The sequence below is a fragment of the Cupressus sempervirens genome, chromosome 3, assembly GCF_028749045.1.
Source record: "Cupressus sempervirens isolate cs-2001-9-10 chromosome 3, ASM2874904v1, whole genome shotgun sequence".
Taxonomy (NCBI): domain Eukaryota; kingdom Viridiplantae; phylum Streptophyta; class Pinopsida; order Cupressales; family Cupressaceae; genus Cupressus; species Cupressus sempervirens.
In genome coordinates, this window is record NC_143120.1 from 875682413 (window position 1) to 875695092 (window position 12680).

Here is a 12680-nt window from a genome sequence, read left to right on the forward strand (position 1 = left end):
AAGCTATCCGTGGCTATGCAAAACTATAATCTTTGGAGTGGAATGGCTCTTGCGGGGAGTTTATTTTTGCATTCACAATTGCTTCACAAGCATGAATGCTTTGTTATGTTTGAAGCCCTTAAAAGGCAATTGACAAGCACAACTCTTCCCAAATGAAAGTTGTGTTGAAGGTCACTTCCCATGCATTAGCCTTTCAGTTAGAAGAAAGAGTAAAGAAAATTGGGTATGCTCTATTAGATTTGCAAAGATTTTCCAATATGCTTCACAGTCAGGGCCCAAATATGGGGACATCAAGTTATCAGGTTGTCCAGAAGGACGAATGTAATGCTTGGAACTCTCTAGATGCACTAGAAATACTATCATCACTTAACACAATACATGTTGGGTCTAGATGGTCCCCCAAATCTTTAGAGGTGGTGTGTTCTAGATGGGACCCCAAGGGTGCTCATGGTTGGGGTTGGGCATCTGCAGAATGCATGAATTCAAGATTGCAAGGTGTCACAGATCATGGTCAAAACCAAGACAAGATGGACTTGAATGCAAAGGTAAATAGGGGTCTTCATGGCTGTGATGATATTGATGAGTGAACAATGAAATGAGTTTTGGTTTTTCGTTTTTTTCTTGATAATTTGTAAATTTGAGCATCGGATTTGATGGTAATTAGTTTTTGTAAATTGAAAGCATAATCTTAGAAGGTAGTTGATACTCCTTAATGTATTCATGATACGCTTTTAATGGTGCTAAAAAATGTAACTATGGAAACTATACCGATGTAATTAAAAGGGATGATGTTGGGTTTTCTTACTGATTCTTTCCCAATTAACCTATTTTGAATTAGATTTATATATAAATATTATAGTGGCTTGCCACTTTTGCCTTAAAAAAAATAAAATTAATTTAATATATCATGTAACACTATAGTTAAATATATGATAATTAATTATATCTTATTTTTGTTCATCTACCTATTTAAATAAATTTGTTCATTTTCTTAAGGCATTTGAATTAAATTCAAATACAAAATCCCTAATGTATTAAATCTAATTTAATACATGATCACTCCATAGATACCCTTTTTATTTATTTAAAATCCTCCACATACTTAAACATTCTTAAACACACTATTAAATTATATCCTATTTGATTTAATCTTAAACTGCTACCTAAAACCTAGTCTACAACCCATCACTTTCATCCCCCTAAGCCTGCCAACTAATAGACTAAGGTTAATTAGCTTAAAAGTTGTTTAACCCATTTTTAGTACCTAATGGGTTTCTCACACATGTGAGAAAATCATCCCAAGAAAGCCACTCATTTTCCTTAACTTCTTCAAAAGGAATCTTACACCTTTGTCCCCCACTCCTTTCTCCAATGTTGCTCACACATGTGTGTGTGAGTAACCTTGAGCCACTCAAACCTTAAAGGCTTGGTTTGACTTGTGCGAGATTTTTCCTTTTGGACATCTATCTCCCTTGTGGCACCTATGTGGATGTCACATAGATGCCACCTCCTCAAGGTCCTCCTCAAACCTATAAATATGAAGCTTGTCCCAAACATTTATCTATCTCCCTTCATTGCATTGTTGTCATGCTAGTTTATTTTTAGATATTTTTTCTTAGAGCCAACCTTTGATAGTTGTTTACATTTCCTCTTAGAATCTTAAAAATTCATGTTAGAATTTGATTACTAGTTTACTTCTTACATCCATCTTCACTCCATCCTCGAATGCCTTTGAGAATGGTTTCTTCCATAACCATTTCTTGAAAGCATTCATCATCCTCATTTAGCATGGATTTTCATGTCACTTGCATCTTTCATTTGAGCTATAGATTCAATAGTTGTATTTGGGAGAGCACAACAACATACTACAACCTTCAACAAACCAGCAAGATCCTTTTTGGGTGCACTTGTTGAAGCTACTCTTGAGGTTGTGTGGGGATTTAGTTTATTGGTTGCATTTGTATAGTTAAACTCAAGTAGTTAGTTGTTATCCTTTCATTTGGTGTGTCTTGATATATATGTGGAACTAACATTTTCTTGTTTATGCATATTCTCAATAGGTCAGATTTCCACATATACATTTAGCATGGTCAACTAGGCTCTTAAGTGAGTCACATGCATACAAGCTGATTGGGGGGATGCCACATACCTTATTACGAATCAACTAGTAGCCACACTTATTATCCTCAGTATTTTATTCACAGTGCAATAGAATATGAAGCTTCTATGAAGTCATCATTTGTGTTTTCCTTGGTATAAGCATAAGGCTACTTGAATTTCATCACCAAGAGTTGTTAACCCCACCAAAAGATGGCTTCTATTTGCTATGCATTGAAGATTGGATGACATGTAATTTTTCCAATCACTTCTTCTTTTGGGCTCACCTCTTAGATTGAGAGGGATACAATGCATAAGAATCAAGAAACATCACAAATGGGATCCTCTCTACATGCTTGTAGATATTATATTGTGAATCATTCGCCTAGGATACATGTGTTTGACTATTTTCATACTTGCATTATAAAAGAACTTTCACTTGTCACATATTGTCTAGCTAGGTTGCTTTGTCCCTTGTAGGAATGTCTTTAACTACTTTTTACATTGTGTTTTCAAAACCAAACATTAAACAAGTCAAGACCTTTGGAAACAAGTGAAATGGTGAGCTAAAAATTTGAGAGAAAAGTGGTTTGTGAGTGGGTCCTAGATTTTCAAAACATTTTCATGAATCCTTTGATATACCAAACATTGAGGTTTTGTTCTTTCCATCTCCAAAGTTGTCAAACATAAAAAGATGAAATTACCAGAACCCCTTGCCTACAAAGAGAAAAAAGACCTAGAGCACAAGGATAAACAATACCAATATGCCATTAAAAACATCAAAGTTGAAGAAGGTAGCTTATAATACTAATGACAAAGTTGAATACAATGCTAAACTCCAACAATGGTGCATGAGACCCAGTGGTAATTTCATTATATCTACTTTCATAATTTAATTGTTTCCTAACATTGTAAAAAGCCAAGTATTTAATGAAGGATATAAATAGACTTATGAGGTTGGTTGAGATTGGGATGGAATAAAGGGATTAATAGTAATTGGGTGAGAATGAATTAGATTGTATTGGAGATTAATTTATAAAAAGTTCAAATCTTGAATTCAATTAACCTCAAGTTTTGGATAATATGGTTATAATGGATGAAGTGCAGAGATGATTTGAGAAGTCTATTAGAATATGTTGATGTAGAATTTTTTTATGAAGTTTATATTATGACTTGGATGATAAGACCAACCATAGATGGGGAATTTATTAAGATTTTGATGGGGACACAACCTAAGAACAGAATGGACACAACAGAAAAGGGAAATTATATTAACTGAGAAAATAAGCTAGTACAAATAGTACAGAGAAAATAAACTTCAGAACATGCCCTAAGGGCTTACAATAGCATAAATCTGGAGAATATTTCTCCTTTTAGCACCTCCTCTCAAACTCCACTCTGAACTGCCTTTTACAATGCCAGAAATCTCCTTAAATAGACCCTAGAGGGTTAAGGACTAGGAGTACATTCTAGAAAGTGTTAGTAGGCATCCACCGACCAAATAGAAGGTTCCGAAAGCTGCGTTAGAAGTCGGTGCAATTCTAGAAGAATCCAGAAACGGTAACCGAACTTTCGGGAGGCATAACTTTTGAACCGTAGCTCCGATTGACGAACCGTTTACATTTTTGAAAAGCTCTTGAAGCGCTCTATAGCCCTATGGACTAGCTTTGCTTGTCCCCCATTTTTTGACCCTTTTAGAGGTCATTTAATGCCCCTAACCTGACTTCGAAGCATTCTTAAGGGGTCTCCAAAACTCAAAAAACTGCAATAACTTTCAAACCGTGGGGCCTTTTGATCTGATTCTTTTTCTAGAATGCTCTAAATCAAAATTACATTCATCTGGTCAATTCACACCTTCTAGGTCACCAAAATGATGGCCAAATTGCATGCTCCTATTTTTTTGGGATTTTCAAACGCACTGATAGTGGAACTGTGAGAGTTGGAACCTTTATTTGACCCAAATGGGTATCAAAAAAATGTAAAGACATGAAACAGAAACTAAGTCTAAGTACATTTTTTTTGGGTGACACAGGATTGCCCTTATACCTCTGGATGCTCCTGCATCAGACACCTAGGGTAGATTGAAAAGTGACCCTGTCACTTTATGGATGGTAGAGGAAATCCCAAATGGGAAACCTCAGCTGTTGCAATCCAAGTTGAGTCCTCGATTGGCCGTACTTTCCATTTGACCAAATACTCTTCATACTGCCTATTTCTGGTACTCCTACCCACACGATGATCTAGAATGTCTTCTATCTCCTCCTTCTTAGAAGCAAGAATCGGACATGGCTCTAACACCAGCTCCTCATCTGCACCATCATCATGATACTCTGTTAAATCTGCAATGTTGAAAATGGGAGAAATCTGAATACCATCTGGCAGCTCTACTTCATATACATTTCCTGAGTCATGTTTCTTCAAAACTTTGCAGGGGCCAAATTTCTTCACTTTCAGCTTGTTGTAAGTACCAACTGGAAATCTTTCTTTTTGTAAGTGCACCATGACTAGATCCCCTACTTGGAATTCCTTATGTCTTCTCCTTTGATCAGCCCTAGCTTTATACTCTTGATTCATCTTGATAATGTGTGCTTGAACCTCCTCATGTAGACGCTTGATGTGTTCAGCAAATTCCTCAGCTTCAACACTTGTCCTCTCCCCTTGTTCTATCTTCCTCAATTCTGGTGCAGTCCTTGGGCTATTCCCATATGCAATTTGAAATGGTGATTTTCCAGTACTCCTATTTACAGAGTTATTATAAGAAAACTCTGCCTGTGGTAGAATCAAATCCCATCCCTTGGGCTTATCTCCAACTAAACATCTTAGCAAATTGCCCAGACTTCTATTTACCACTTCTGTTTGGCCATCAGTCTGTGGGTGATGCGTGGAACTGAATTTCAAGTCTGTTCTCAACTTCTTCCACAATGTCCTCCAGAAATACCCCACCAATTTAGTATCTCTATCAGAAACTATACTCCTTGGAAGACCATGTAGTCTTACCACCTCTTTGAAAAACAAGTCTGCAATATGGATAACATCATGAGTTTTGTGGCATGGAATGAAATGTGCCATTTTGGAGAACCTATCAACCACCACGAATACTGAGTCATTACCCCTTTGTGTCCTTAGCAATCCATGAACAAAATCCATACTTATGTCCTCCCATGGCCTTGATGGAACAGGCAATGGCTGATATAGACCCGTATTGTGACTAAACCCCTTGGCTACTTGACAAACCTGGCAACTTTGTACGAACTTCTTCACATATTGTGAAATTTGAGGCCAAAAATAATGTTCTCTAAGAATGGCAATGGTCTTATCTCGACCAAAATGTCCTGCCATCCCTCCACTATGTTTCTCCTTAATTAGATTTTCCCTCATGGAACTCCTTGGAATGCACAATTGACTACCTTTGAACAACATGCCATCCTGAATCAAATAATCTAACCACTTGGTTCTATCTACAGCAACAGGCTCTTTACAAGCTTTCCATGCTTCAGAAAAATCAGGATCCTCGAGGTACAAATTCTTGAGTTCATCAAACCCAACTACTTCAACCTGCATTGCTGTAAGCAGTGACTGTCTCCTACTTAGTGCATCTGCAACCCTGTTAGATTTTCCATTTCTATGCTTCAACACAAATGTATAACTCTGCAAGAATTCTACCCACTTCATATGCCTCTGATTCAATTTACCTTGGCTATTTAGGTACTACAATGCCTGATGATCAGTATACAAAACAAATTCCTTTGGTAATAAATAGTGCCTCCATTTCTTTAAGGCCTGAACTATTGCATAGAACTCTTGATCATAAATAGAATACTTCTTCTTTGCATCATTCAATTTTTCACTAAAATATGCAATAGGCTTACCTTCTTGGCTTAATACAACCCCAATAGCGCTACCACTAGCATCACAATCCACCTAGAATACTTTTCTAAAATCTGGAAGTGCCAACACAGGCTATTCAGTCACCTTCTTCTTCAGCAATTCAAAACTTCTCGCAACTGCTGCAGTCCATTTGAACTCTTTTCTATCCCCTCTTATTGTATCAGTTAGGGGTGCACATATGCCACTGAAATTCTTAATAAACTTCCTGTAAAAACTAACCAGACCATGAAATGATCTTACCTCAGTAGCAGACCTTGGAGTAGGCCATTCCAAGATGGCTTTTACCTTCTCTGGATCCATTTTGAGACCTTCAGGTGATATAACAAACCCCAAATAGACTAACTCCCTTTTTGCAAAGATACACTTCTTCAGATTAATTAACAGTTTCTCTTTCCTTAGCCTTTCAAGGACACTACGAATATGTAGTAAATGTTCTTCCAAAGTCTTGCTGAAAATTAAAATATCATCCAAATAGACAATAACAAATTTTCCCAAGAACTTCTTAAGTACCTCATTCATGAGCCGCATGAAGGTGCTTGGGGCGTTCGTCAATCCAAAGGGCATGACTAACCACTCATAAAGACCCTCCTTGGTCTTGAAGGTTGTTTTCCACTCATCTCCTTCTCAAATCCATATCTGATGATAGCCACTCTTCAGATCTATCTTTGTGAAGTACTGAGCTCCACTCAAGCAGTCCATAAGATCATCCATCCTTGGTAAAGGAAATCGGTACTTGATGGTTATCCTATTTATAGCTCGAGAATTTGTACACATCCTCCACTCTCCATCCTTCTTTGGTGCAAGTACTGCAGGCACTGCACATGGACTCAGGCTCTCTCGAATCAAGCCCTTCCTTAGCAACTCCTGAACCTGTCTATTTAGCTCCTCTGTTTCAGTAGGAGTCATCCTGTGAGCAGCCTTGTTAGGCAAACTAGCTCCTGGAATCAGATCTATTTGATGAATGATTTTCCTTACTAGTGGCAATCCATCTGGAACATTATCAAAGATAATATCTCCAAATTCCCCTAGTAAATCTGAAACTTCAAATGGTATTTCACTACTACCTTCTTTATCTTTCCTAGGAATCAAAGCATAGCACATATGCTGATGTTTCATGCCATCTAAAAACTTCCTTCCATCAACAAGACAAATCCTAGCACTGCTACATACCTTTTCACCTTCCTTTTTCATGGGCTTCAATTTGTGGCGAACTCCATCCTTTGTCAGAGACTATGTGTTTGCATGTCCATCATGTATTGCATGTCTATCAAACTGCCATGGTCTACCCAACAATAGATGGCAAACATCCATCGAAATAACATCACAGAGAACTTCATCATGGTAACTCCCAATTTTGAATTTTACTAAACATTGTTCACTTACCAGGACCTTATGATCATCTTTTACCCAAGAAATCCGATAGGGTTGGGGATGTTTCTCCCTCTTGAGCTTTAGCTTAGAGACCATCTCTTCTGATACCAGGTTATCAGTGCTACCACCATCAATGATCACGTCACAACATTTATCCTCACACTTGCATCTGGTACGAAACAAACTCCTTCGTTGTCCTGGTTCATTCTCACCACTTAGTAGGACTCTTTCATTTACCAAGGTCTCTCCTCTTTCTGCATCCTCTGAATGTGATGATTGTGCATCCTCATCCACATGAGCAACCTAGCTTGGCCCTCAACTTTCCTATCTGTCTTTCCTTGTCGTTGAGGGCATTCAAAGGCACGATGACCTTCTTCATTGCAATGGAAACAGGTACCACGGAAGCCTCCTCTTCCTTGTCCACGTCCTCTACCTCTTCCTCTTTGATTTCCAAAGTCTTGATCATGGGAGCAGTTGAAACCCTCATTCCTTTGGTTTCTGCTAGTAACCACATCTTCATTTTTCTTTTGGGTTTCATTGCGGCCTCCATATGATCTACTGCTTCCCCTTCCTCCTTGACCGCGCCCTCTTTGTCTTCCTTAAAACCTTTTATTCAGCTTCTCTTCAACTTGTAGGGCAAACTGGTATGCCTCTTCAACGCTGGTCATTCTTACCAAACTTAATTCCTCCTGGATGCTAGGTCGCAACCCACTGATATAACGAGCAACCTTCTCCTTATTTGCTTCTGCATGCCCCGCTCTAATCAAGAGTCGGTAAAACTCCTCTGTATATTCTTGGACTGATCTTCCTGCTTGCTTTAACCCATGCATCTTCTTAAACAAATCAAGCTCGTAGTCCACAGGAATGAACTGCTTCTTCAATTTGTCCACCATGCGATCCCATCTTGTGATCTTCTCCTTTCCTCTTCTAAGTCTTTCCAGTTGAACCTCTTGCCACCAGATTTTGGCATGGCCTTTCAGTTTGGCCTTTGCAAACTTAACCCTATCTGGGTTCCTTATATCCTCATACTCAAAGTATTCTTCCAGTTCATTGATCCAATCGATCAACTCATCTGGTTTCAGATTTCCTGAAAATATACCCACTTCAATTGTAGGTCTTTTCCCAAACTTAGTAATGGCCCTAAAAAGCCTTTCCTCTACAGGATTCAGAACTTCCCTGTCAACTTCCTCTTCTGGTCCCATTACTTCCTCTTCATTGTCATCCTCACTATTGTCACTTGCGACAACATTTGCTCCTCTACGAAGCTCCTCTTGCAATGCTTGTACTTGCCTCTAGAGGGCTCTAACCTCCTCAAGATCAATAGCTCTGGCCCTTTCGCCACGCTCTCTTCGTGGAGGCATCTTCTAACTCGAACCCACAACCACACAGTCCTGGTGCAAACTGCCTCACAGTCGGCGCTCTGTCTACACACTCAGGAAAACCCGCTCTGATACCACTTGATGGGGACACAACCCAAGAACAAAATGGACACAACAGAAAAGGGAAATTATATTAACTGAGAAAATAAGCTAGTACAAATAGTACAGAGAAAATAAACTTCAGAACATGCCCTAAGGGCTTACAATAGCATAAATCTGGAGAATATTTCTCCTTTTAGCACCTCCTCTCAAACTCCACTCCGAACTGCCTTTTACAATGCCAGAAATCTCCTTAAATAGACCCTAGAGGGTTAAGGACTAGGAGTACATTCTAGAAATTTCTAGTAGGTATCCACCGACCAAATAGAAGGTTTCGAAAGCTGCGTTAGAAGTCGGTGCAATTCTAGAAGAATCCAAAAACGGTAACCGAACTTCCGAGAGGCATAACTTTTGAACCGTAGCTCCGATTGACGAACCGTTTACATTTTCGGAAAGCTCTCGAAGTGCTCTATAGCCCTATGGACTAGCTTTGCTTGTACTCCATTTTTTGGCCCTTTTCAAGGTCATTTAATGCCCCTAACTTGACTTCAAAGCATTCTTAGGGTGTCTCCAAAACTCGAAAAACTGCAATAACTTTCAAACCGTGGGGCCTTTTGACCTGATTCTTTTTCTGGAATGCTCTAAATCACAATTACATTCATCTGGTCAATTCACACCTTCTAGGTCACCAAAATGATGGCCAAATTGCATGCTCCTATTTTTTCAGGATTTTCAAACGCACTGATAGTGGAACTGTGAGAGTTGGAACCTTTATTTGACCCAAATGGGTATCCAAACATGTAAAGACATGAAACGGAAACTAAGTCTAAGTACATTTTTTTTGGGTGACACAGGATTGCCCTTATACCTCTGGATGCTCCTGCATCAGATTTAGATGAAGGTAAGGATGGGGCTAGTATATAGATGAAGTTACAAATAATCTTTTATAGGGAAAATGTTGTTTATGGTTAGGATTAAGAATTAAATGAAGGTTTTCATTCCAAAATAAAGTTTAGGTTAGGGTTGGGGGTCAATATGAGAGCTCAATTAAGCTTAAAGTTAATGTTAGCACTCAATATAATATTACTATACTAGGTGGTTAGTGTTGTAGTTGAATTAGCATTGCGGTTAATATTAAGGTTAATGGGGGTTCTATCAGATTAAAATGCAGTTTAAGTTCAAAGCTATTAGAATTCTACAATTCATATGAATGTTGCAAAGCTTCTAGATTTGATTGTGTCTAGAATTTTTCTTATCACCAACATTTTGGATTGCACTACATGATCTGTAATCAAAATGAAAGAGACCATAAGAAATAGAAAATATTGTTAAATGTGTATATCTTACTATCGATATAACCATTGCACATGTTTTGGGTGCAAGTGTGTGTTAGACTTAATTTGAAGATATTTCGTAGTAAAATACCTTTATCTCAAAGAGCTCTTAGTCTACTAGTGATGTTAAATATCATACAAAGAGCTCACGAGGAATCAAGTCTTATTAGTTCGTGGCAAAGGCATGATACTATTGTATCCATTGAATTTCATTTCTCAATTAATTTAACCAATCATATTGCAAGATTTAAAAATTTAAACGCAAATTCTATATAATCTAGAACTATTTTTTAATACAAGATCCCCAACATTGAATGAGGCAAAGATTCTTAAGCAAAGAGACCAGCATAAGACTAGACATTCAAGAAGAAATAGGCCTTTACTCATGATATTCCTATATAGAACTTTTCCAAAAGACGAAACATTCAAGAAGAAATAGGCCTTTACTCATGATATTCCCATATAGAACTTTTCCAAAACTGAAATTTTTGGTAAAGGAAACCCGCAGGAAGAGCTCGACAACACAATTGAATAGAGAAGATGGAAGATACAGACGATGATGGCCGCTATCCATCCGCAGTTCAATACCACCATTCTCCTTACAATACCGCCAATAATCCCTACCATCGACCTAAACTCCCTCTCAGGACGCACCACGATGTTGCCCCTGTTTTCACAGACGAAGATGACGACGAAGAACAAGATGATAACGATTTTGGGGAAGAAGGGGATGATGACGGATCGGAAAACGGTTTTCCAAGACCCCAGCAGCCCAAAGAATTCGACGGGAAAATGGTTTTCGATAGGTTCGGTGTTCGAAACGCGTCACCAATTGTTTTTCCCAAACCCGAGTACCAGCCAAAGGGTTTCGGGGATGACTGGTCTGAAGCCGCTACCTTTATACTGCTCGATACGTGGGCCGAGAAGTTTCTACAGCAGGGCAAAACGAGCCTGAAATTGGAACAGTGGGTTGAAATTTCACATAGGGTTTCTGTTGGTTCAAAGACTCATAAGACAGATGTCCAGTGCAGAAATAGGTTAAGCTATTTTCTTATGAGATTTTTTTTCTCAATCACTTATTTTTTCATGGGGTTTCTCAAAATGTATGCTTTGCTAGGTTACAAATTTGTATGCGCCACTACTTGTACATTAACTAGTGTTTTTGACTGGATCTTGGATGGTATTTAATGAAATATAAGTTTAAAAAGGGAATGGATTGGATACCGGTTTTTAAAAACCACAATGGATTGAATTTTGCTTCTTTTCCAATTTAATTTTGCTCATTGAAAATATACACTTTTCTTTTGGGGAATTTAAGTTTTCATTGAAAATGTACATAGGGTTTTTTAATGCATTACGGAATTAGCATAAAATATACGTATGTTGCATATATTTGATCTGGAAGGATTCAGTGTATGATTTAATGCCACCTTCAGTGCATAAAATTCTGATGTCTTATTTGTATTATTGCTTTATCACGGAATAGGTTGGAGAAATTGAAGAAGAAGTATAAAAAGGAGAAGCGGAAGCAGAATGCCTCTGCTGCTACTTCAGGGGCGTTTATTTCCAAGTGGGTGTATTTCAGGCATATGGATGCCATTCTAAGTTCTTCTTCTTGGCAGGTGGGGCTACCCTGTGGAGTCGATGCCGGAGAATTTGTATTTTTGAATCCCAGGGTTTATTTAAATCAAACTGCATTTGATGAGGTTAGGGATAGTCCTACTGAGGATGATGATGCCGAATATGACTACAATGACTATGATGATGAAGAAGGCGATCGAAGGTCGAAGCGGTGTAAAGATGGTGATGACAGGGAGGATTCTTTTAGGGTGCTGGCAGACTCTATTAGGACTTTTGGGGAGATTTATGAGAGAATTGAAAATAATAAGAAGCAGCAGATGTTGGATTTGGAGAAGATGAGGATGGAGATCGATAGGGATCTTGAGATGCAGAAGACTCAAATTTTGGAGCAGGCTAAGGTGGCATTGGAAAAGATTCGGCAAGGGAATGATGATATCGATGCATCCGTGACAAATATGAGCAGTTGATGAATTCGTATGTAGTTAAAGTTGTTGCTTCTTTTGTCTCTATTGCTACTGCATTCATTTCTAAATTGTATAATCTTATATAATGGGCTGGAAATCTGTTTGTAAAGATACTTAAGCATTAATTATTTTTCCTGTGGCTGGTACCCAGCCATTTTTCAAGAGTTTATGAAGTTTTTGACACTAGACCTTAGCATTCTGCAATTTTTCTTAAGTTTTCAATTCTGCTATTAGTAGCTTCCAAATTTTCTGACTGGTAGCTGTTTCAAATGCAGTATCTTGTAAATTTATATGTTTCATTTTTTGCTTTAAGAAATCTATGCTGAGCACTCCAATTTCTGAATCGGGCCATCTCCATATTGTGAGCTTTTTGTTCTAAGGGTTCCTAGTCCTCATTTTTGTACTCCACAACTTGTGGTGCAATGTAATTCATAATATTAACATTCTAGTCGGTTTAGCCTCAAAAAACGATCTTTTGTGCTATTCGTAATGAATGATCTTTATGCCAAAAAAAAGGAATTGGACCT

The 12680-nt window shown here is 38.1% G+C and overlaps 1 protein-coding gene across 1 annotated transcript; it reads left to right on the top strand.

The window, feature by feature from the left end:
• Positions 1-10568: 10568 nt before the first annotated feature.
• Positions 10569-12320, top strand: LOC149569583 (Alcohol dehydrogenase transcription factor Myb/SANT-like family protein). Its single transcript, XM_089822265.1, has 2 exons — positions 10569-11145; positions 11595-12320. The coding sequence occupies exons 1-2, from the start codon at positions 10649-10651 to the stop codon at positions 12154-12156; spliced, it is 1059 nt and encodes a 352-aa protein (XP_089678391.1). The 5' UTR covers positions 10569-10648; the 3' UTR covers positions 12157-12320.
• Positions 12321-12680: the final 360 nt, after the last annotated feature.